Below are 25,775 nucleotides of genomic sequence, written 5' to 3' on the forward strand. Positions count from 1 at the left end.
CGCTGCTTGCAGCGTTCGGGTGTCCGCCTGGCCGTGTGTATGCAAGCGGATCCGTTCAGACTTACAATGGAAGTCAATGGGGACGGATCCGTTTGAATTTGACACTATATTGCTCAATTTTCAAACGGATCCTTCCCCCATTGACTTTCAATGTAAAGTCAAAACGGATCCGTTTGCATTACCATGGTAATGCAAACGGATCTAAGCGTTTGCATTATAGGTGCGGATCCGTCTGTGCAGATACCAGATGGATCCGCACCTAAACGCAAGTGTGAAAGTAGCCTTAGTCACACCACAGATTTTCAACTATATTCAGGTCTGGGGACTGAGATGGCCATTCTAGAACGTTGTACTTGTTCCTCTGCATAAATGCCTTAGTCGATTTTGAGCAGTGTTTAGGGTCGTTGTCTTGTTGAAAGATCCAGCCCCGGCTCAGCTTCAGCTTTGTCACTGATTCCTGGACATTGGTCTCCAGAATCTGCTGATACTGAGTGGAATCCATGCGTTCCTCAACTTTGACAAGATTCCCAGTCCCTTCACTGGCCACACAGCCCCACAGCCCCACAGCATGATGGAACCACCACCATATTTTACTGTAGGTAGCAGGTATTTTTCTTGGAATGCTGTGTTCTTTTTCCTCCATGCATAACGCCCCTTGTTATGGCCAAATAACTCAATTTTAGTTTCATCAGTCCACAGCACCTTATTCCAAAATGAAGCTGGCTTGTGCTTTAGCCCACCTCAAGCGGCACTTTTTGTGCTGTGGGCGGAGAAAAGGCTTCCTCTGCATCCCTCTCGCATACAGCATCTCCTTGTGTAAAGTGCGCCGAATGGTTGAACGATGCACAGTGACTCCATCTGCAGCAAGATGATGTTGTAGGTCTTTGGTGCTGGTCTGTGGGTTGACTGTGACTGTTCTCACCATTCGTCGCTTCTGTCTATCCGAGATTTTTCTTGGTCTGCCACTTCGAGCCTTAACTTGAACTGAGCCTGTGGTCTTCCATTTCCTCAATATGTTCCTAACTGTGGAAACAGACAGCTGAAATCTCTGAGACAGCTTTCTGTATCCTTCCCCTAAACCATGATGGTGAACAATCTTTGTCTTCAGGTCATTTGAGAGTTGTTTTGAGACCCCCATGTTGCTATTCTTCAGAGAAAATTAGAAGAGGAGGGAAACCTACAATTGACCCCCTTAAATACTCTTTCTCATAATTGGACTCCCCTGTGTATGTAGGTCAGGGGTCACTGAGCTTACCAAGCCAATTTGAGTTCCAATAATTAGTTCTAAAGGTTTTGGAATCAATAAAATGACAACAGTGCCCAAATTTATGCACCTGCCTAATTTTGTTTAAACAATTATAGCACACTTTCCACTTCATCACCACGACGGCTACAAGGAGATTGACCCCTGACCTCTGTAGGGGCAGGAACAGAGAGAGGGTTTAAATCCCCCCCTCCCACCACCAGCACCAGTGTTTCCTGTCCCTACAGAGGACAGGGGCAGAGAGAGTCTCCCTGCGGGGAGATGAAGATGAAAGCGGAACTTCCTGACACCTACCGGGTGTTCCCCCTGCCCTCCTGCGGTCTCCGTACTAACGCTGGGCAGGGGCGAAGGAGGGAGGCCTCGCTCCATTATTATATGTGAGCCTGCTCCCGGTCGCGATCTCCCGCCGGGCCTGTTTGGCTATCGCCGGGTGCGCGCCTAAGCGCTTCAGGATAACGGCCGTCGTCACTTCCGGGTGCCGAAGGAAGTGACGTCATTCAGAAGCGTCTCCGAGTCAAATTTTCGCGCGCAGCAGCGCCGAATGTCTCAGTGTACCGGCGTACATCGGAGCCAGCGTGCAGTCATGTCGGCTGAACCCCGCTCCCCTGGAGACCCTTCTGTGCCGCCTGTAGTAAGTCCCCTGTGGGGAAGCGCTTCTTTCTTTACCCTGTACTTGTCTATACACTGTACCAGGTTGCTTGTTCCTCCTCCTCCACATCTCTGGCTTGGGGCTATAACCTGCTGTTAGCATGTGTACTTACCATAGCTAATAAGGGTTGTTCTCCCCAGGTCACTAAGGAGGCTCAGAAAAAGATCAAAAAACAGTCCAAATGTGTGTCCTGCCTCAAACGGCTACCGGACGACTACCGTAAAAAGCTTTGTAAGGACTGCATATCTAATGTGATCGCCGAGGAACAGCCTTCTTTCCTTAAAGATCTAAGGTCCATGATCCATGAGGAAGTTAAAACCTCCTTATCCCAGATACCTTTACCTAGGGATGCACCCCCTTCAAAAAGACATAGGGGCCCATCCCCTTCCCTATCTGATCCAGAGATTATAGAGGAGGAGGCCTCGTCCTCCAGAACACGGGAGGACGAGGCGGTCTCCTCTGATCTTGAGACTTCAGAATCAGATCAAAGATTCTGCTTCTCCTTGGACGAGATGCCAGACCTGCTAAGGGCAGTCCGGGCCACTATGGGGGTCGAAGAAACCCCTAAAGCACACTCAGTCCAGGATGAGATGTTTGGGAGACTCAGGGTTAAAAAAACCCGGGTGTTCCCAATCAATGAGAACATACGGGATATGGTGTTGGACGAGTGGTCCAACCCAGAAAAGAGGTTGGGGGTGTCCAGGTCTTTTAAAAACCGGCTGTTGTTTGACACGGACGAAGTTAAAATCTTCAGTGAAACACCGAAAATCGATATTCAGGTCGCAAAGGTCAATAAAAAGACTGCCTTGCCCTTTGAAGACACCTCTCAACTGCGTGATCCCATGGACAGGAAGGCAGATAGCCTCTTAAAAAAATCATGGGAAGCAGCGATGCTTATCTTAAAAACAAACATCGCAGCTACCTCAGTTGCAAGATCCATGAAACTGTGGCTAGAGGAACTGGAATCTCGTATCAGAGATAATACTCCTAGGGATGAGATCTTGAGATCCCTCCCCCTGTTAAAATCCGCCACAGCATTTATGGCTGACACCTCAGCGGAATCGGTCAGATTCGCTGCAAAGGACGCGGGACTCTCCAATGCGGCCCGTCGCGCCCTATGGATGAAAAGCTGGTCGGGCGACAACACATCAAAGATGAAGCTTTGCTCCATCCCGTTCTCAGGGGAATACGTCTTTGGCCCCGTCCTAGACCGTATCCTGGAGAAAGCGGCTGACAAGAAAAAGGGATTCCCAGAAGAGAGACCCTACAAAAGGAAATATCCCTTTCGGGCCCCCACTAGCCAGAACAATCCCTTTAAGGGTAAAGGGAAGTCAGGACGCTGGAGTTACCCCAAAGGGGGCAGGGGTAGGAATAACCCCTCCTCCTCCCAGAGTAAACCCTCGGATAAACAATGACGTCAGAGTGGGGGGGAGATTGAAGAATTTTCTGACTCCTTGGGAGTCCATTACCCCGAACCCTTGGGTCCGGGACATCATAAGATCCGGGTACCGGATCGAACTCTCATCTCCCCCAAACCGCTTCATTGTTACCAACCCACATTCCCCCAAAGTACGCGGAAAGATTCTGGAAGGAATTCAAAGCCTTCTGGCAACGGACGTAATAGTACAAGTCCCGCCAACACAGCAAAAACAAGGTTTCTACTCAAACCTGTTTCTGGTAGAGAAAAAAGAAGGCTCTTTCCGTACAATCATAAATCTGAAAGCCCTGAACAAATTTGTCATCTATCGAAAGTTCAGGATGGAATCCCTGAAATCCCTGATTCCGTTGATAAAGAGGAATGCCCTGATGTGCTCAGTAGACCTTCAGGACGCATACTATCACGTCCCAATTCATCCAGAGTCACAAAGGTTCTTGAGGTTCGCCATCCAGGACCACAAGAGGGTAACCCGTCACTACCAGTTTACGGCCCTTCCCTTTGGGATATCATCTGCACCCAGAGTGTTTACAAAGCTGGTAGTCGAAATGATGGCCTTCTTGAGACACAAGGGACTGGTGATCATACCGTACCTGGACGATTTCCTCCTAATTGGCAATTCAGAGAAAGAACTCAGAAGAGACCTACAAACCTTTCTGTCTCTCGTTCAGGATCTGGGTTGGTTGGTGAACTTGAAGAAATCAAACCTGGTGCCCTCCAGCACTATCCAGTTCCTGGGTGTTATCCTGGATTCCCGAACACAACATACCTTCCTTCCGCCAGACAAGGTCAGAAACCTTCAATTAAAGGTCCGACGATTCCAGCACAGGAGGTCCTGTCCTATAAGAGAAGCTATGAGCCTCCTGGGTCTTCTCTCGTCCTGCATCACGTCCGTCCCATGGAGCCAGTCCCACTTCAGATCCCTCCAGTCGTGGATCCTCAGAGCTTGGAACAGACAGCAGGCCTCCTTGGATCAGAAGGTCCTGATCCCTCTGGCAGTAAAAACCTCCCTAGATTGGTGGAAAAACACAAGCAATCTGTCCTTGGGGGTCGTTTGGGAGAAAATCCCCTACATTCAGGTACTTACAGACGCAAGCGAGAAAGGATGGGGAGCGACAGTGGGAGACCGTTGGTTTCAAGGTTCCTGGACCCCAACTATCCGCTCTCAGTCCTCCAATTTCAGGGAACTAGAAGCGGTCTGGAAAGCCCTGAAAACCGCAGAGATACTTCTGAGGGGTCAACACGTAAAGATTCTTTCAGACAACACGACGACGGTGGCGTACCTATCTCACCAGGGAGGCACGAGATCGGAGAAACTGATGTCTATTACAAAGAAGATCTTCAACTGGGCAGAATCCCACGTGAATTCCATCTCCGCAATCCACTTAAAAGGGATACTGAACGTGGAAGCGGACTATCTCAGTCGCCAGTCGATAGACCAGACAGAGTGGTCCTTGAATCCAGAAGTGTTCCAGCTACTGGCAGAAAGATGGGGCACTCCACAGGTGGATCTGTTCGCATCCAAAAGAAACGCAAAGGTACCGACGTTCTGTTCGTTAAACCCACGGGACAATCCCTGGGCGTTGGATGCGCTCACAATTCGTTGGGACTGGGATCTCAGCTATGCGTTCTCACCATTGCCTCTACTTCCCAGGATAATCCAGAAACTCTACCTAGAAGATACGACACTAATCCTGATAGCTCCCTATTGGTCGAAGAGGAGCTGGTTTCCTGCTCTAAGGAATCTATCAGTAGAGGACCCATGGCCTCTTCCTGCCAGGAGGGACCTGCTTCACCAAGGCCCAATACTACATCCAGACCCAAGCTTCCTCAAGTTGTCAGCTTGGATCCTGAGGTCCAGAAGTTGAGGTCACAGGGGCTCTCGGACCAAGTGATAACTACCCTTAAAGCGAGTAGGAAGAAGGTTACCTTCTCAATTTATTTAAAAATTTGGAAGAGATTCTGTACATGGATGGGGAACCCGGCCCCAAACTTAGAGCCGCCCAATTTCTTGAAGATCTTGGACTTCCTCCAGCAGGGACTCGAACTAGGTCTCAGACCCTCTACCCTAAAGGTACAGGTCTCGGCACTAGCCTGCTTCTTTGATCGAGATATAGCCAGTCATCACTGGATCAGGAGATTCATGAAAGCTGCCTCCCGTCTACGTCCCTCTCTAAAATCTAGGATCCCCAGCTGGGACCTTAACGTGGTACTCACTGGCTTAACTCTCGCTCCATTTGAACCCCTATTTGATTGTTCCATCAAACATCTGTCGTTTAAAACTGCTTTCTTGGTGGCCATCACGTCCGCAAGAAGGGTAGGCGAGATCCAAGCATTATCGATACAGGAACCCTATCTCCGTATCACCGATGATAGGATTATTCTTAAATTGGATCCGGGTTTCTTGCCTAAGGTAGTATCGGACTTCCACCGAAACCAGGAGATAGTCTTACCCTCCTTTTGCAATAATCCCTCTAACGATAGGGAATCTAACTTCCACTCTCTAGACGTAAGACGCTCTGTCTTACGGTATCTTGAAGTGTCAAAAGGTTTCCGTAGATCAAATAACCTGTTTGTCCTCTTCTCGGGGAAGAATAAGGGTCTAAAAGCCTCCAGATCCTCTCTAGCACGGTGGATAAAAGACTCCATTTCCATTTCTTACGAGTCCCAAGACCTGTCTTGCCCCTCAAATTTAAGAGCTCACTCTACCCGGGCCATGTCCTCCTCCCAGGCAGAACGGGCCGGAGCTTCCCTTGAAGACATTTGTAAAGCCGCTACGTGGTCTAACATCCACACCTTTACAAAACACTATAGGTTAGACCTATCTAGCTCAGACTTGTCTTTTGGACGAAAAGTCCTTCAGGCGGTCGTCCCCCCCTAAGCTATAATTTTTTATATCTCCTTGTAGCCGTCGTGGTGATGAAGTGGAAAGCCGGAATTAGACTTACCGGTAATTCAATTTCCACGAGATCACCACGACGGCACATATATTCCCTACCCTTCCTTTAGCCTTACCTGGGAGGTTATGAAGTAATACCCTCTTGGTTTATTATGTTTGTTCTCACCACCTTTTTTCTGTCTCTGTAATTTTGGACACACTGGTGCTGGTGGTGGGAGGGGGGGATTTAAACCCTCTCTCTGTTCCTGCCCCTACAGAGGTCAGGGGTCAATCTCCTTGTAGCCGTCGTGGTGATCTCGTGGAAATTGAATTACCGGTAAGTCTAATTCCGGCTTTCTGTAAATCCAATAAACTTCATTTCACTTCTCAAATATCACTGTGTGTGTCTCGTATATGATATATTTAACTGACATTTTTTATTGTAACAACCAACGATTTATACAGGAAAACCATGATGATTAACAAGGTTGCCCAAACTTTCGCATCCCACTGTAGGTCCGGATGCAATGTGTTCACCTCATGCATTGCGCCCGTGAAGAATTCTTACCCTTGTGAAAGGGGCCCTAACTCTGGCGTCTTGTGAATGCTTTATGAATCTGTGGTTGTCACTCCTAGCGCCCTCCTCTTTTTCCTGTAATGTTTCTCCTGAGTATTTCCATGAATGTCTGACCTGAAGGTCATAATGCATTTGCTTAGAATGCTTCCACGAATGTAACGACTGCTCCTCCTCTTCTGTTAAGAGAGCAGAGAGAGAAAGAGGAAATCGAGAAATACCGAATGGAGAGACCCAAAATCCAGCAGCAGTTTTCTGATTTAAAGGTAAGCAAACCTGGAGCCACAGATGCTAAGTGTCTGCTCGTCTTGGGAACCCAGCTCAGTAGTTTGTGTTTCCACACTTCTCTTTCCAACTACTGTTGTCAGCCAGATTATTGTGGCTGATTTTTATGTTGCATAGGGGATCCTTTCTCTCTTAGGTTTAACAGATAGCACTAAGACATGCTGATCAAGAGGGAAGGACATAGGTTGCGTCTTCTCCTACTTGAATGTAATAGAAATAAATATGGCTGCAGCCTAAGGGCTCATTCACAAGGCTGTGTCTGTATTTCGGTCTACAAAAATGAATCTGCGAAATACAGATGTTTTCTGAGTGCATTCCGAATTTTTCTCACTCCGGAAATGGATTAGTGTGCTATCTGCAAAATAATGCTGAAGAAATTGCAGGTAGTGTGCACAAGTTCTAAGATGTCACTGCAAGGAGTGAAAGGGGAGACATGATACAGCCTTATTGTCCACTCTAAGGCTACTTTTACACTTTTCCGGTATTCAGTTCCATCCTAGGGGCTCAATACCAGAAAAGAACTGATTAGTTTTATCCTAATGCATTCTGAATGGTAAGCAATCCGTTCAGGATGTCTTCAGTTCAGTCCTTTTACGGTATTTGGACGGAGAAAAAACCCCAACATGCTGCATTTTTCTCTCCGGACCAAAATCCTGAACACTTGCCGGAATACCGGATCTGGCATTTTTATTTTATTTTTTCATTGGAATCTACTAGTGCCGGATCCGGCATTAAAATTGCTGCATTGACGGATCCGGTCATACCGGATCAGTTTTTCCGGATGACACCAGAAAGACGGATCTGGTATTGCAATGCATTTGTGATCCGGATCAGTCTACAAATGGTTTCGGTTTGCACACAGAATGCCGCATCCGGCAGGCAGTTCCGGCGACGGAGCTGCCTGCCAGAATCCAGCAACGCAAGTGTGAAAGTACCCTAAAATACAGATGAACAGTTCTTGTTCAAGTCTCTGGGTGACTTTGCCATATGACATAAAGGGGGGTCCTATCCTATGCATACTTCCATATTGCTAGGGTGGCCTACCATATTCTTTGCCCATTTCACCAGATTCAGTCATCTGCTCCACTAAAATATGCAGTTGCCAAGTATTTTCTGCACTTAAAGGGTTATTGCGGTTGTAGCAATCTATCAGATATCCAAAGAACAGGGGATAACTGTTAGATTGTTAGGGGTCCTACCACAAGACCCCCATTAAACATAAAAAAATGATGACCCTGTACCCTGTGGGGCCACCCCACCTGAAATGAATGGAGCTGCATGTTGAGCTTGTGCACTGCCACTCCATTCATTTCCATGGAAGTTCTGGAGATAGCCAAGTACAGCGAGCGCTCAGCTATCTCTGGAACTCCCATAGAGATGAATGGAGCAGCCGTGCACATGCTTGACCTGCCGTTTTTGTGATCGTTGGGTATCCCACCGGTCCTACCCCACTGATAGTTACCTTAGTTCCTGCAACCAGAATACCCCTTTAAAGGGGTTTTCTGGGATTTTACTACTGATGACCTGATCTGTGGGGGTCTGACACCTGGCACCCCTACTGAGAAGGCAGCTGTGAGCACCGCGGCCTTCTCTCTGCTCGCCAAGCACGGCGCCGTACATCTTATAGCAGCTGTGTTTGGTACGATTTGAAGTGAATGGGGCTGAGCTGCAATACCAAGCACAACCACTATACAGTGTACAGCACGGTGCTTGGTGAGCACAGAGAAGGCCGCGGTGCTCACAGGAGCGCTGGTTCCTTCTCAAACAGATGATCGGTGGTTGTCCCTGGTGTCGGACTCCACCGATCAGATACTGATTATCTATCCTGAGGATAGGTCATCAGTATTAAAATCCCTGAAAACCCCTTTAAGACCTCGTGCAGTCATCTTCTCTTTAAAACATTTCTGGGTCACCAATATTTTTTCCATCTCCAGAGGAAACTGGCTGAAGTGACTGAGGAGGAGTGGCTCAGCATCCCTGAGGTCGGAGACGCCCGCAATAAGCGGCAGAGAAATCCTCGCCATGAGAAACTGACCCCAGTCCCTGACAGCTTCTTCGCTAAACATTTACAGACTGGTGAGAATCACACATCCGTTGATCCACGGCAGACGGTAAGTGTGCATTGTCTTTGTGCTGATGATTTTCTCTTGTTAAGTGCAACAACTCAGAGCATCTTATTTATTTTTCTCTTTAGCAATTTGGGGGCCTAAATACCCCTTTTCCTGGGGGATTAAACACCCCATACCCAGGGGGAATGACTCCTGGGCTAATGACACCTGGTTCTGGAGACCTGGATATGAGGAAGATTGGTCAGGCCAGAAACACTCTGATGGACATGAGGCTGAGTCAGGTGAGGGCATTTTAAAAAGAGAATTAATTTGATAAGCTGTTTGAAGAGACTGCTGCACTCTGAGCTCCACAGTCCCTTCCTAGGCCAGTGTTGTCACTTTCATAGGTTACACGGCCTAGATGCAGTTTAGTCCCATTCAAGTGAATGGAGCTGAGCTGCAATACTAAGCACAGCCACTATCCAATGGACGGCACTGTACTTTTTAAGTTTCAGGGAGGCGGTGACGCTGATGAGCGAGGGTGCTGGGCGTCAGACTCCCGCTGATCACATGCTGATGACAACCCTTTTAACTTCCATTAGGATTTGTAGGTTAAGGATTAGCAAAATATGATCTTTTATGAACCTTTTATTCTTCAACTTTACTAGGTTTCTGACTCTGTCAGTGGTCAGACGGTGGTGGATCCTAAAGGTTACCTGACTGACCTGAACTCCATGATCCCAACACATGGAGGAGACATCAAGTAAGTGTGTTCATTGTGGCTTAATTGCACAAAAAAAACCCTTGTCTATTTTTTTTTATTTTTTATTAAAGGATGCGTTCTCAGGATGATTAAAAAAATTTTTTTTTTCCTTACTAGTGATATTAAGAAAGCCCGTCTACTACTAAAGTCTGTACGGGAGACTAACCCTCACCATCCACCAGCCTGGATTGCATCTGCTCGTCTGGAAGAGGTCACAGGCAAACTGCAAGTAGCCCGGAATCTCATCATGAAAGGGACAGAGATGTGTCCTAAGGTGAGCATATACCAGACCAGATGGCTGTTAAAGGGTGGAAAAAGTGTAATATTACTTAAAGCCCATTTGTTTCAAGGTCATGACTTGTCCTCCAGGTTGACAGCCACCCTTTGCTGTGCCTTTCTGCCTTAGCTTATGGACAAGGGTGACTTTCTGTTATATCCATATGCCCAAATAGGGTAAAGGACTAGAAACCTCTGTAAATAGTATTGTCTTTATTATAGTTATTGTTGCATAAAATATAGTAGTGTTACTTAAAGGGATGTTCAATCTCTGAGCGGTGGTGGTCTGACATCTGGGGCCACAGTTATGGTATAGCCTTGCGTCTGGTTTTTAAGTTTTCAGTGCGGGGCTGTGCTTGCATCTTTACAGCAAATTGCCATACGGCCCCATTCCATTTTCTACTGTTGTGCAGTGCTAAATCAGCGCCGTGACCCCTTCATTATTAGTTTTGGTGGGTGTATCAGAGTTTGGACTCCCACCTATAATAAAGTAATATCCTCATATCCTGGCAGTATGCTATCACCTTCCAGACTGGAAATACCCTTTTTAATGTAATTTTTTTTTCTTTCTGTAGAGTGAAGATGTCTGGTTGGAGGCTGCTCGGCTGCAACCTGGAGACACAGCAAAAGCGGTGGTGGCTCAGGCCATCTGTCACCTCCCACAGTCTGTCCGGATTTATATCAGAGCTGCAGAGCTGGAAACCGATCTGCGTGCCAAAAAACGTGTCTTACGAAAAGGTAATTAGTGCCGTATACAGTCACCTTCCTAGGTTGTCTTCTCATTCATTACTCATTCTTTACTCATCTACTGCTTCTTGACTTGAGCAGCTCTGGAACACGTCCCGAATTCTGTGCGTCTGTGGAAAGCAGCTGTGGAGCTGGAGGAACCAGAGGATGCTCGTATCATGCTGAGTCGTGCTGTAGAATGCTGCCCCACCAGTGTGGAGGTAAGTCTACTTCAGGCTGGAAACTAAGGCAGATGCAAAAGTTTGATGCTGTGGCATTGTCTTTTTAGATTCTCTGGCTGTAGTGCCTTGTCCTGATGGTACCATATCTGGATCAGAACAGTCTATTATATTTAGCTGAAATGCCTTCACTTAGAACCCTATTAAATGTTGCTGCCTTCTTACATGTTACCTTTTATATTTTGCAGCTATGGTTGGCCCTTGCCAGGCTTGAAACCTATGAGAATGCCCGCAAGGTCTTGAATAAGGCACGTGAAAACATTCCCACCGACAGACATATTTGGATTACTGCTGCCAAGCTGGAAGAAGCCAATGGGAACACTCAGATGGTGGAGAAGATTGTAGACAGAGCCATCACCTCTCTAAGAGCGAATGGAGTGGAGATCAATCGGGAACAGTGGATACAGGTTGGCTGCAGATGGGGTGGGGATGCACCTAATTTTGTAATGTAAAGGGATTGTCCCATCTCACCATTTCCACAGTGAAATAGGATTGAGCGCTGGCTCAGTGGGCTGGCACTTTGCGGTCTCTGTAACTTCCATTGTAGTGAATTGTAGCTACACAAGTGGCGTAGTGGCAAAAGCTACGCTGCTTCCGTAACTACACTGTTTGCACAGCTTCCAGTTCACTGCTGTGGGAGTTGCGTAAACAACAAGATGAGACAACACCTTTTAATGTGCTTTGATTTATGGTGCATATTTTAGTGTAATGCAACAGAATGGTAAAGCTCTACCTTCATTGCTGTTTTGTGTCACTCTATAGGATGCGGAGGAGTGCGACAAAGCTGGCAGTGTGGTCACGTGCCAGGCGGTAGTGAGAGCAGTCATCGGTATTGGCATAGAGGAAGAGGACCGGAAGCACACGTGGATGGAAGATGCTGATAGTGTAAGTTGTATATTAACCCTTTTAAGACTTGAGGGTATTTTGACCTTTCATGACCAAAGCAAAATTTTACTTTTTGGAATTATCAATATTCAATTATTTTTAAATTTCAGTCTACCTTTTTTTCTGGGACACATGGGGCTATATTAATAAAATGTGTAGGTCTTTTTCAAGGAAAAATGGTCATAATTAGGAAAAATACAGATTTCCTGTCTGTTTTTTGCCGAATCGGCAAGTGTTCCGGAATTTTGGACGGAGAAAAAACTTCAGCATGCTGCGGTATTTTCTCCGTCCAAAAACCGTACAGTGACTGAACTGAAGACACCCTGATGATCTCTGTAAGAATGGAGATCATGAGGAGACATGAAGTACAGAGAGGAGGTGGGGGTGTAGATAATGAGCAGCAGCACTTGTATGCAGTCTCCATTACCACAGTCTGTCCTGTCCGTCCTCTCTGTACTTCAGCTGTCTCTTCCTGAACTCCATTCCTACAGAGATTCAGCTGAAGATCTTATCTGTATTAAGGGTCATAATTCCTGACAAGTAGAGCAGAGAGGAGGAAGCTCTTTACCTCAGTGTTGTAAAGTAACTCGTCCTCCTGTGTGATTAGGGCTAGGTCTACACGACGACATTTGTTGCGCAACATTTTGTTGCATCGACAATTTTTATAATGGCTGTCTATGGTGTCGCACTGCAACATGCTGCCACTGCGACGCGACAGTCGCAGAAATTCCATTCGAGATGGATTTTTCTGCGATTGTTGCAGTCGCAGCATGTTGCAGTGCGACACCATAGACTGCCATTATAAAAATTGTTGCGCGACATTGGTGCAACAAATGTTGCAGTGTAGTTGTGCCCTATCTGTCGCGCGACTTATTGTTGCGCGACAAATGTCGTCGTGTAGACCTAGCCTTAGAGAGGTTTTGTGTGCACTAATAGGGCGGCGGCCATTTTATTTCTACTGACTGCTCCCTAGATAAAATGAACCATTATAACTTATAAAAGGTATTTGGGAATATATTTATACTAAAGTAATATTATTTTAAGTATTTTCTTAATTCCCGGAGAACTCCTTTAAGATGCAGCCTCATCCAAGTACAGAAATGTTCAGTAAAGATGCAAATTGGTGCCTAGGAGTAATTATATGTGTTTGGTGTAACCTATACTCTGTCTGGTAAAATATTAGTGCCTGAGCACCTCGCACCTATGAAAACCCAGTTTGTGCATGCAGAATGTCGTGTGTAGGTTCAGAGTTGTGCACTATTTTTTGGGGTGGGACGAAGGTGCTTTATTTTATTTTTGTACTTTTTTTTTTTTTTTTTTTACTATATTATTTATTATGTATGGGACAAAGGTTAGCAAACACATCTAACAGCTCTTAGATTACCAGTAATCTATAGAGACAGACATGCAGAAAAGATAGATTGTATCTTCGCTTAGGGTACGACCACATGGTCAGATTTCTGCACGCAGTTTTGAAACCCAAAATCAGCAGTGGAAATATAAGACAGGTATGATATCTCCTCCTTTTTGAATGCACTCCTGGTTTTGGCTTGCAAAACTGCATGCGGCCAGACCCTAAACCCGCCCTGTACAGAGTATTCCTGTGATGTCATCAATGACCTCACGGGCTTCTGTAGCAACTGCCCAAATATGGAAGCAGCGCATGTGGGAACACAGCGCTCAGTGTGAGCGTTGTTCTCAAGAGCTTTCTGTAATAGGAAGCTGATTATTTCAGTTCACTGTCACAGTACAGAATCGGGCCGTCAGTGTGACAGCTTGATCCTGCCAATGGACAACCCCATTCATTTATGTGGCGTTGTTGGGAAGGATTTACACAGGGCTGATATTTGTTTGTTCATTGCACATTCTAACGTTTATTGCTTTTCATATTGCAGTGTGTGTCTCACGGTGCCCTGGAGTGTGCACGCGCCATCTATGCACACGCCCTCCAGGTTTTCCCCAGCAAAAAGAGTGTGTGGCTCCGAGCTGCCTATTTTGAAAAGAACCATGGTACAAGGTATGCTGAGATGTCTTAAAATGTTCTTAAAGCTTGTCGTATTTGCCTATTGCTTGATGTTTCTTCTGTTAGGGAATGTAGCATCCGTCAGAGTTGCCGTCTGTTTCCTATAGCAACCAGCAGAATTGTGCATTCAGGATTAGTGCAAAAATAAATGATTCTGTAAAAAAATATTAATAAGGCGTGTGTAATTAATATGACTTAAATGGTTTCATGGTTTTATATTAATTGAGATAAATACCTTTACTTGCGGCGTACCCCCTGCTGATGCTGCGACCCTGCCTGATTTAAAAAAAAATATCGCTCCTGTGCCCCCCTGTATTTTTCGCGCTCAGTATGCTAATACTGAGCATCGTTACAGGGAGGAGGAGACGCCAGGGTTTCTCAATGGGCGTCTCCTTCTCCCTGGCTGTGCCGCGATCCAGTCACAGCGGAGAGTCACAGCCAGGGAGAAAAAAAAGCTCACCTTCTCCCTGGCTGTGACGCTGTCCGCTGTGATTGGATCGCAAGTACCCCGCAAGTAAAGGTATTTATCTCAATTAATATAAAACCATAAAAGGTCTTCTTTAATATGTTTAGTTTTTCTACAAAACTTTAGTATTTAATGATATTTGCCTTTTCTTCAGGGAGTCACTGGAGACCCTTCTGCAGAGAGCCGTTGCCCACTGTCCTAAAGCTGAAGTATTATGGTTGATGGGTGCCAAGTCCAAGTGGCTAGCGGGTGATGTGCCAGCTGCTAGGAGTATTCTTGCACTTGCCTTCCAGGTTAGTATTGTCACAATTTATTGATCCATTGGGAATATATGTCTGACTGGAATGTTTGAAGGACGTGTATTAATTATTCTTTCTCCTCAGGCTAACCCCAACAGCGAGGAGATCTGGTTGGCAGCCGTCAAGTTGGAGTCTGAAAATAATGAGTATGAGAGAGCTCGAAGACTGCTGGCAAAGGCTAGGAGCAGCGCTGCAACTGCTAGGGTAAGCAACTTTCTCTGACAGTTGTCTGTGGTATGAATGGATGCTTGTTGTGATTCTCCCATGCTGTATCATTATAACCCTGCAGGTGTTCATGAAATCTGTGAGGCTGGAGTGGGTGTTGGGGAACATAGAAGCTGCTCTGGAGCTGTGCGACGAGGCCCTGAGCCACTATGAAGACTTCCCCAAACTGTGGATGATGAAAGGCCAGATTGAAGAGCAGCAGCAGCAGATTGAGAAAGCCAGAGAGGCGTATAATCAGGGGGTAAGGGTGGAGTCATTACATTTGTTGTCCTGCTATTTTATGCATATGTGATGCTTTCTTGTCTTGATCAGTTTTATGTTGATTATTTAGGTTTCCTTCATGTTTATTCTTTTTTTGCAGCTGAAGAAATGCCCGCATTCAGTTTCCCTTTGGCTATTGCTCTCTAGATTGGAGGAGAATGTGGGGCAGTTGACAAGGGCACGAGCTATCCTGGAGAAGTCACGTTTGAAAAACCCTAGGGTTCCAGAGTTATGGTGGGCTATCCTTTATAAACTTCCTTCCTAAGCTTTCATGGATGAACGTGTTAAAGGGATATTCTGGTTTCACCAAATCAATATAAACATAAAATTATACCTTAGCTTAGACATAAGATATTAAAGGGATCCTGTCACCGGTTTTGACTAAACTGGTGGCATCACTAGGTAGGGGCTGGGGAGAACATATATTTTGTGGAGTTTTTGTTACCAGGAGGAGTAGTTAGAATATGAACTTTTGTTCTGCCAGATTCTGCTCCTGCAGGTGCCCGGGAGGCAGAACTTAAGTGCTGTGTTCTGTCAACTGCTTCACAGCCCCTATGTTCTATACAGCTGTATTGGACTGGTTGCATGCTGTCACCCAGGGAAGAGCGCAGTGAAGCAGGCCAATGCTGAGAGCTCTTCACAGTCTGAATGTGGCAGAATAAAAGCTCATATTCACACTAATCCTGATTATGAACACCCCCAGGTTTGTTTGTACTGTTCACCCCAGCCCCTACCTAGTGCTGTCAGAACCACTGACAGATTCCAGTTAAAATGACCAAAAATATTTTTCACATTTTTATGTACTCCTGTATGGTGTTTTCAAAATTCTTCCTTTAGACCTGTCAACATATACCGTGATATCCAACCCAATAAAATACTAGGTGTGAGCAAAATGCTCTTCCTCCCATCCAGATTGTTGGCCGCATTTTAACTGTAAATGTGTGCGCCGTCACACCAACTCCTGAATACCAAATCAATGGCGCGCACACACATAATAAGTCCAGGCAATACTACATCACTGCCTGGCCTTGACACTGGGGGGTGGGGTGACCAGGAGTACGAAGCATTGCTTACAGTGCAACGGTGGCACCTCCATTGCACCAGCCTGAAAATTTGCATATGAAAAAAAGATGCATTTTTCCAGAATGCTGCCAGCAATCTAGATAGGAGAGAGAGCATTTTACTCTGGACCAGTGCAAACAAGTAGTTCATTTAGTTGGATATCAATGTGTGTGATGACAGTTTCCCTTTTAACACTTTGATGCTTGGATTACTTGAGAATGCTCCTACTATTGGGAATCCAATATATGTAAATTTTGACACCTGCCTCCGCTGTTTAGGCTTCTTTCTGAGTACCTGTTTTTTTTGCAGGTTGGAGTCTGTGCGGCTGGAGTACAGAGCTGGTTTAAAGAATATTGCAAATACCCTGATGGCAAAGGCTTTGCAGGAATGTCCCAATTCAGGTGAGAGTGGTGATTTCCAATACTCCAGTATTGCTGAGAAATCCTAATTGAAAGGGGAATGCAACTTTTTTTTTTTTTCTTGTTCCTTCTGTTTCACTGCACTGTGTACAGAGTATGCTGCTTGTGTATATATTAACATCGGAGAATACACTGATATCCAGCCTGTATGATGGTGGAGAGCCGTATCCACAGTTATTCAGGCTAGAGAAATGATGTCTCTCGGCGAGTGTGCTGGCTGCTAATAGAAATGGCAAGCTTGTAGACGGACCCCCTCCTTAATGGTATATCTGAGCTGTTATAATGCAGAAGTACATTAGATGACAGGACAGTGCCTGGTGTAAAGATGACACTTCTCAAAATGCTTTCTCATGAGCAACTACTATGGCAGGGTTTGCTAGGAGGGTTCTAAAGAACTGTGTATGCAGCTATGGAGTATAGTACAGTCTGTAACTTGGGATCACTGCAGGATATGTAATGTATGTACGAATGGGGAGTACAGCTCTGGAGTATAATACAGGACTTAACTCGGGATAAGTAATGTACGTACACTGTGACTCTACCAGCAAAATAGGGATTTTCTGGAGTATAATACTGGATGTAACTCTGGGTGAGTGCAATCTAAGTAATGTGTGTACATGGTAACTCCACCAGCAAAAAAGGCTTATTTAACACAACGAACCCAAGGGGTAGATCATAGCCCAGCAATTAATTCCAAACTGATAACAAAAGTGCAACTAGGACCCACTAGTGACCAGCCTTCCTCTAACTTTTTTTCATTAATTTGAAAAAATGTAAAGTACCACAAAAATGCAGGTATCCCTGTGTTGACCTTTTAATTTCATGTATATACAGTTCTTGGTGTTAACGGTAATACTATTTCTCGTGCTTTTTTCCATTGGGGGACACAGACCATGGGTATAGCTTAGAGGTATTAGTAGGAGGGACACTATGCAAATGAAAGAGCTCCTCCTCCTCGGGCTATACCCCCAGACTCCACCAGGAGGAACTCAGTCTTTGCTTAGTGTCTGGTGAAGGAGGTTGACACTCTCTGATTCTACTCCTTTTTGTTATTTTTATTCTAGATGGGGACACAGGTCGGCATGGCGCCTTCCTGGTCCCCCGTGGAGTGCCCGCCGCCGTCTTTGGGACGTTGCCTGGCTGCCTCCATTTCCCCCCAAGAAGATAAGTGGATCCGGGCTCGACCTGTTAGCTCCGGCATCCCACCAGCTGCTGGGACGCCTGCTGCCTACCCTCCTCCAGAGCACTGTTCTCCTGGATTGGAGTCAGAAGTCTGAAGAGGCGCATCCCTGCTGGTCTGGACATCGAGGGAGCATGCTGAGCAGATAAGTGTTGCCCAATCCCTCCCCCTCCCTCTGTGTCTATTTGTCTGTGGCTACCTGGGTGAACTTGAAGAAGGATCCTGATGGGGCACTTTCTTCATTTTGGCACTGGAGTACTGGCATCTCTTCCCCCTTAAACTGTGGGCTTCAGCGCTTCTCTCGTCGGGCCTTGGCTGCTGCGCTCCCTCAGCGCCCGCCGGCAGGCCGCTCCTCCACGTGGTGTTTGTTTAAATCACGCGCGCGCTTATTTCCGCGCGCGTGCGCATATTTTCGCGCGTGCGCATATTTTCGCGCGTGCGCTTATTTTCGCGCATATTTTCGCGTGTGCGCTTATTTTCGCGCGCGCGCATATTTTCGCGCGCGCGCATATTTTTCGCGCGCTTTTTTCGCGCCATAATGACGCTTTCGGGGAGGCGGAGCCTCGGCATGCCGCTCTGACTCTCCTTACACCGGAGACTCTGTTTGCTCATGGCCGTGCAGCTCCTCATCACTCTACTCCGTTTTGTGCCAGGCAAGCTGGTAGCTCAGTGGTACTGCTGCTGCTGCCCCATGTCCAGGCTTTCTGAGTTCAAAGCCCCTTTCAGCCATCAAAAATTGTTTATATTATTCTAGATGGGGACACAGGTCGGCATGGCGCCTTCCTGGTCCCCCGTGGAATGCCCGCTGCCGTCCTTGGACGCTGCCTGGCTGCCTCCATTGCCCCCCAAAGAAGACAAGTGGATCCGGGCTCGACCTGCAGCTCCGGTATCCCACCAGCTACTGGGTCTCCTGCTGCCACCCTCCACCAGAACACTGCACTCCTGGACAAGGAGTCAGAAGCCTGATGAGGTGCATCCCTGCTGGTCCTGGAGTCGAGGGAGAAGTTCTGCAGGAGAAGTTCTGCAGGAGCAGATAAGTATTACCTGCATCCCTGCCTTACCCCCCTCCTCCACCCCTCCTCCACGTCCCTGGGGGCCTGCGGTCCCCGCTTGGGCATCTGCCATGTCCAGCGCGGCCGCTAAATTGGTCTTAGTCGCCAAGGCAACCATGTCCTTTAATCCTGTGGCGCTAACGACTCCATCTCTCTCAGTGGTCCCCACAGTGGGTGACTGACTACGAAGAGGCAGCGTGAGCGGCAGCATCCCACCTCGGATGTCTCCGTCTCTCCACCCCCCTCACCTCGCCGGTGGCGCTTGCGGACTGCTCTTCCCCCTCCCTAGGGAGAGTAATCCGAAGGAGAATTATCCGGCTCGGACGAGCCAGGTCCTTTTTGGACTATAGGGCATTTTCAAATCCTGTGACGCCAACCACCTCTCTAAGTGGTTTTCCACAGAAGACGCCCGACTACTAACAGGGAGCGTGAGCAGCAGCATCCCTCCTCGGATGGCTGGCTCTGGCTCTCCCCCCCCCTCCCCCCCCCCCCCCCCCCCTCGTCTAGAGGCGCGTTCGGGCGACTCTCCCCTCCCTTAGGGAGCGCAAGTCTGAAGGAGAATTTCCGGCTCTGATTAGGTCATGGAGCGGGACCCCTCGCCTAAGCTCTCCACCAGGGTGGCTGACTTAGTGGTGACTGTCCGAGACACCTTTATTCTCCAAGGGGATTCTCCTCCTTCCACTGGTCAGGAGTTCCCCCTTTTTCCGTCCAGGCAGTCGGAGACTACCATGTTCCCGGTCCATGAGGGATTTTTCCGCGGTCATGTCCAGGGCCTGGGGTGGTCTTAATAAGGTTCTCGACCACCCAGCGCATGAATATACTTTCCTTTCCCTGCTGACGGCGAGGAGAGGTGTCTCCTCCCCCTAAGGTGGATCCTCCGGTGGCCGGATTAGCCAATTATGTGGCCCTTCCTGTCTTAGTCAGTTCCTCTTTCCAGGATGCTGTAGACAGACGCATAGACTCTCTTCCAGGTCCTTTTTTCGCTGGCAGCGCGTCCCTGTGACCTACCTTTCACTCAGCAGGGGTAGCCAGTGCTCTCTCGGTGTGGTTACAACACCACCACCAGGAACTGGCGGTACGAGAGGCGGCTACTAACACACTGGAGTTGGTTCTCCAGATGTCTCAGGCTTCTAAGATTCTTTGCGAAGCTTCTAGGGACATTGTTTCCCTCTTTGCCCGCAGGTTGGCCATCTCTGTCACTCAGCGCGAAGAGATTTGATTGAAGGTGTGGGATGCTGACGCCTCCACCAAGCGTTCCCTTGCTAATCTCCCCTTTGGGGTTTCCAGACCTTATGGGGATCAGCTGGACGAGTTCATCTCTGCATGCCTTTTGCCGTTTCTCATCTGGTAGGCCGTCGCCTGCTTCCTCCGCCGGGGGTCTCAGGTCGCCCGCAAAGAGCCCTTCCTTTGCACCAGCCTTCCCGGCACTAGAGGGCCCAGTCAGCCCGCCCTGCTGCTCCTAGGCCTATCACATGTCCCGATTGCGGAATCCCACCATCGATTCCTGCGCTTCGCCATTATGGGTCGACACTGTCAGTTTGTCGCCCTTCCTTCGGGTTGGCGACCACCCCGCGGGTCCTTGCCACGGTCCTGGACCGCTCATGGCGCTTCTTCGTACCAGGGGCATTCCTTTGCTGCCCTATCGGGACGATATCCGGATAGAGGCCCCCCTCTCTACCGCAGACCACGGACAGCGTCCGGATCACTGTTCAGACCCTGGAACGGTTCGGCTGGCTGGTAACTTTCCCAAACTCCTGCCTCTTCCCGTCCCAGAGGCTCTCCTTCCGGAGGGTGATTTTGGACACCTCGGCTGCCTAAGTATTCTACCAGCCTTCAAGTCCTCCCAGGTCCAGGGGGCAGTGTCGCATCTGCTGCGCTCCCCGTGCCTCTCCATTCGGGAATACTTGCAGGTCCTGGGTCTTATGGTAGCCTCTTTCGAGGCCTTCCATATGCCCAGTTTCACACTCGCCTGGCGCAACAGGAGATCCTTTACCTTTCAGCGGGTTCGGGCAGCTCTCCCTTGGTGGCTGTTCCCAAAGAACCTGAGGTCGGGGAGTTCCTTTCTCGCATTCTCCTGGACGATCGCCGCCACCGATGCCAGCATCCTGGGTTGGGGGGGGCGTTTTCCAGTCTCGCACGGTTCAAGGAATTTGGTCGGCGGCAGAGTCTCGCCTTCCAATCAACTTTCTGGAACTGAGGGCGATTTTTTTCCGCTCTCTCTCTCCTATTGGACCTCTCTCCTTGCGGGCCTCCCAGTGCGGGTTCAAACGGGCAATGCCGCGGCTGTGGCCTATATCGACCATCAGGGCGGGACCCGCAGCCGGATGGTGATGCAGGAGGTGAAGAGAATTCTGACGTGGGCGGAGACGCACGTTCCGGTGTTGTCAGCAGTTTGCATTCCAGGAGTGGACAACTGGACAGCGGACTTTCTAAGCCACATCACGGTGGATCCAAGCGGGTGGTCTCTGCATCCAGAAGGGTTCGAGGAAATCTGCCACAGATGGGACCGTCCGGATGTGGACTTAATGGCGTCCGGGTTCAACAACAAGATCCCAGTGGTCCTGGCTCGCGCCCGAGATCCGGAGGCGTACGGATGGATGCGCAGGTGTCTCCGTGGCAGGACTTCAGCCTCCTCTGTTTTCCTCTCCTACCAAAGGGTCTACGCCAGTTCGAGGCGGAAGGGACTCCGACCGTTCTCATCACCCCAGAGTGGCCTCGCCGCGCGTGGTTTTTTCGGACGTGGCTCGGTTGCTGGCGGACGCCCCATGGCCTCTTCCCGACGGACAGGACCTACTGTCTCAGGGCCCGTTCTGCCACCGGAATTTGCGGTCTCTTCGTTTACCGGCGTGACTGTTGAAACCGCCATCCTGATAAAGATGGGGTTCTCGGATTCAGTGGTTAGGACCATGATCAGTCCGGGGAAGTCTTCTTCCTCCCGGATTTACTATCGTACCTGGATGGCCTTCCTATCCTTTTTTGAGGGTTCGGGGTTCCCTCCCCTTCGGTTTTCCATCTTGATGGTACTGTCTTTTCTTCAGTCTGGGCTTGTGCAGGGACTGTCGCTTAGTTCCCTGTAAGGTCAGGTTTCGGCGCGGGCCGTCAGAGGTCCCTTGCTCTTAAGGGTCCGGTGGTGACCTTTCTTCGGGGGTGGCGCATTCGGTTCCCCGTATGTTCCCCCTTTGTCTCCTTGGGATCTCACTTTGGTTCTGCGCGCTCTGCAGTCGGCCCCCTTCGAGCCTTTGAGGAGGGTCTCTCTGACTGTTCTCATCTGGACTTCCTTGTGACCATAGCTTCTGATACAGCTACATAGCGTAGTGATTAAAGTTCTGGGCTATTATGCAGTGGCTGTGAGTTCACGTCCCATCACGAGCTTTTAAGTCAGACTGGTGTCGGAGCTGGCCGCTCTTTCCTGTCAGGAGACTTTCTGGTTTTCCACCAGGATTAAGTTGTGCTCCGTCCAGTCCCCTTCTTTTTGCCCAGGGTGGTCTCTCCCTTCCGCCTTGATGAGGATCTTGTCCTGCCTTCCTTTTGTCCTTCTCCGGCTAACCCCAAGGAATGCACTCTGCATTCCCTGGATGTTGTACGGGTCCTGGAGGTGTGTCTCGCGGCTACTGCTTCCGTCCGCCGTTCTTGGCGCTCTGGATCTGCTTGGCTATTTCCGCGGCTTGTCACGCTTGTGGTGGAGTTCCCCCGGCTAGAATTGCCGTTCTCTCCATTGGGGCGGAGGGGGCTTCCTGGGCAAGACGCAGTCGTGCCTCTGCGTCTCAGCTGTGTACGGCGGCCACCTGGTCGTCCTTGCATACCTTTGTAAATTTTTGTCAGTTGCATTCACTGGCTTCGGCTGATGCGGCTTTGGCCGCAGGGTTTTGCAGGCTGTGGTTCCTGTTTGACCGTTGGGGCGTTCCTCCTGGCGGTGCTGGTATTTTTTCCCACCCCATGGACTGCTTTTGGACGTCCCATGGTCTGTGTCCCCCAATGGAAAAAAGCACGAGAAAAGGAGATTTTTGTGAAACTCACCTGTAAAATCTTTTTCTCGTCTTTTCCATTGGGGGACACAGCTCCCACCCATTATTCCTGTTGCAGGAGGGGTCTTTAGTTCAGTTTTTCTGTTTCTGGTTGGACCTTATGGCTTGGTCCGATGGTTTCCATGATTTTTTCTTGCTCCTTCTCCTACTGCTTGTGCAACGCCTGAGTTCCTCCTGGTGGAGTCTGGGTGTATAGCCCGAGGAGGAGGAGCTCTTTCATTTGCATAGTGTCCCTCCTACTAATACCTCTAAGCTATACCCATGGTCTGTGTCCCCCAATGGAAAAGACGAGAAAAAGATTTTACAGGTGAGTTTCACAAAAATCTCCTTTTTTCTTTATTAAAAGGGTTGTCTAAGTTATGGAAAAAAAAATTCTCATCCGTATCATTGGGGGACACAGTCTTGACCTTGGGTATAGCTATTGCCACTAGGAGACGACACTAAGCAAAAAAAAGTGTTAGCTCCTCCTCTCAGCTATATCCCTCCTGCAGACACTGAGCTAATCAGTTTTAGCTTAGTGTCCATAGGAGGCAGACCTCCCTGCTCTGCAGGTCTGCAGAATTTTTTTTTCTTTCATTTAACATTTTTAACTTTTTTTTCTTTCCTTTAGCTGGGCTGAGGGCAGTCTCCAAGCTGCCTGCGTTCCCACCCAGGAGACGAGAGTCCAGGGGGTCCCTAAGCCTGCTGCACGTCCCCGGTCTCCAGAAGGCAAGGAGGACCAGAGGTTCCTGTAAAAACCTCTGTCTCCCGCCAGCTTTCGGGTCACCAGGTCCGGTGTAGCTACCCTCACCAAGGGGTAACACACCGAAGCTGGTGACCCGGCTGGAGCCAGGGGGGGCAGAAAACGCCAGACGGGGTGAGTATTCTCTCAGTCCGCAAGGCCCCTATTCCTCCTCCCTTCCCCCCCCATCCTCAGGTTTTTTCATGTGAATATCCCCCATGGAGCCCTACTTACCTCCACCTGAGGCCTCAGTTTCGGCAGGTGCCCCTTCCCCGGGGGGAAGGAAGACTTTTGCTTATTCCCAGACTTTCTATAATAGCTCACTGTGTTATTAGGTTGTTTCCTAGTAATCTGGTGATTAACCTGCATGTGCATTTGGAAGCTAAGCAGGATGTGTTGTTGATGAGTCGAACCTGGTGTAGTAATTGCTCTAGCCCCACCAGCTGCCAATAAGCTCCGCCTCTGCCTTCTGCTTAACCCCTTCCTTGCCTCAGTGCTACTGTGCTGAGGTAAGTGCTTCTGGGCTCTCTGCTGAGGCTTGCAGTGCTGGTTATTAGTACAGATGGATGTGGGTGCAGTTCCCTTAGGTCTGCTTGGTTAGAATTGAGCTGTATATAAATAAAAAAATAAAAACCTATATATATTTATATTATTAACCCTTGGAGCTATTTGGTCTGTCTAGTTCCCATGCCATTCTGTAGGCAGAATTTCTTTACCCTACTGCTGGATAAAAACGTCCTATAGCGTAAGCGGAATCCGGGCACTACCGCCGGATACCGCACTCCCTGTAGGGAGTAATTACATGGCAGCATGCCCTTTTTCCATAGGTGGAGTAATTGCACGTGCTCTGGATGCCGTGCAGCCTGTAGCATTACCCTCCTTCCATAAAAAAGGCAGAGTAATTGCACTTCCAGTGGATACTGTACATTCTGTAGCACTACCCTCCTTCCATAAAAAAGGTGGAGTAATTGCATTTCCCCTGGATTGTACTGACTGTAGCACTACTCTCCTTCCATAGGCGGAGTAATTGCACTTACACTGGATGCTGTACTACCTGTAGCATTACCCACCTTTCATAAAAAAGGCAGAGTAATTGCACTTCCAATGGATATTGTACATTCTGTAGCATTACCCTCCTTTTATAGGTGGAGTAATTGCACTTACATTGGATGCTGTACTGCCTGTAGCATTACCTCCTTCCATAGGCGGTGTAATTGCACCTACAATGGATACTGTGCAGCCTGTAGCATTACCCTCCTTCCATAAAAGGTGGAGTAACTGCACTTACACTGGATGCTGGGCAGTCGGTAGTGGTACACTTCCTTCTTGGGCAGAGTACTTGCACTTCCATTGGGTACTGTATAGCCTGTACAATTACCCTGCTTCCATAGACAGGGTTATAGCACTTCCATGGGGTAACGTACATACCGTTCCATTATTCTCTTTCCATAGGCAGAGTAGTGCCACTAACTCTGGACACGGTACAGTCGGTAACTTTACCCTCCTCCCATGGGCGGAGTAATTGCAATCCCCCCCCCCCCCCCGCTTATCTCCCATTGTACTCTGAAAGAGCTCAGGACAATGACATTTTGGCTAGCAGGTGGACCCCTGTGGTGTGGTGCTGACAGAATGGGGAGGGAGGGGGGGGGGAGAGGGGAGAGAGAAGGGAATGTGATGGGATTACAGTTTCATCTGATCACTCTCTGTATATAAGTTTGTGCAGTTTTGTGAGTCTTGACTAGTGACTGGGGAAACTGGGAGCTACAAATCAGCAGTTTGCAATATCTCCTAAAAAAGGAAGAATACAGAGGCGGACATACTCTTCCTGAGTACTAGGGGTCCGTCACATTGGTGGCAGCAGTGGATGCCTAAGGAGACATTCGAACCACCACCGGGACCAAGTTTTCTATTCACACGGGAAAAAAGCCACAGTTGCCTATGGCCATGACAGCCCTGGCCCAGCTCCAGAATCCTGGTTTTGCCCAGGACATGCTGAGAAGGAGAGATACTTTGCGCCGGG

General features: G+C 48.5%; 2 protein-coding genes across 2 annotated transcripts in view; one reads left to right on the top strand and one right to left on the bottom strand.

The window, feature by feature from the left end:
* Nucleotides 1-25,775, bottom strand: part of SAMD10 (sterile alpha motif domain containing 10) — a 223,044-nt gene that overhangs the window by 123,972 nt on the left and 73,297 nt on the right. The window lies entirely within an intron of this gene.
* Nucleotides 1-25,775, top strand: part of PRPF6 (pre-mRNA processing factor 6) — a 43,737-nt gene that overhangs the window by 2,973 nt on the left and 14,989 nt on the right. The window contains exons 4-18 of the mRNA XM_044296615.1: nt 6,988-7,066; nt 9,020-9,196; nt 9,280-9,435; nt 9,802-9,896; nt 10,014-10,170; nt 10,748-10,910; nt 11,001-11,119; nt 11,326-11,544; nt 11,900-12,022; nt 13,918-14,039; nt 14,666-14,804; nt 14,895-15,014; nt 15,100-15,276; nt 15,397-15,530; nt 16,668-16,759. Coding sequence (XP_044152550.1) covers nt 6,988-7,066; nt 9,020-9,196; nt 9,280-9,435; nt 9,802-9,896; nt 10,014-10,170; nt 10,748-10,910; nt 11,001-11,119; nt 11,326-11,544; nt 11,900-12,022; nt 13,918-14,039; nt 14,666-14,804; nt 14,895-15,014; nt 15,100-15,276; nt 15,397-15,530; nt 16,668-16,759 — 2,072 coding nt within the window. The remainder of the gene's footprint in view (nt 1-6,987; nt 7,067-9,019; nt 9,197-9,279; nt 9,436-9,801; nt 9,897-10,013; nt 10,171-10,747; nt 10,911-11,000; nt 11,120-11,325; nt 11,545-11,899; nt 12,023-13,917; nt 14,040-14,665; nt 14,805-14,894; nt 15,015-15,099; nt 15,277-15,396; nt 15,531-16,667; nt 16,760-25,775) is intronic.

This window comes from Bufo gargarizans, chromosome 6 (assembly GCF_014858855.1).
Source record: "Bufo gargarizans isolate SCDJY-AF-19 chromosome 6, ASM1485885v1, whole genome shotgun sequence".
NCBI lineage: Eukaryota > Metazoa > Chordata > Amphibia > Anura > Bufonidae > Bufo > Bufo gargarizans.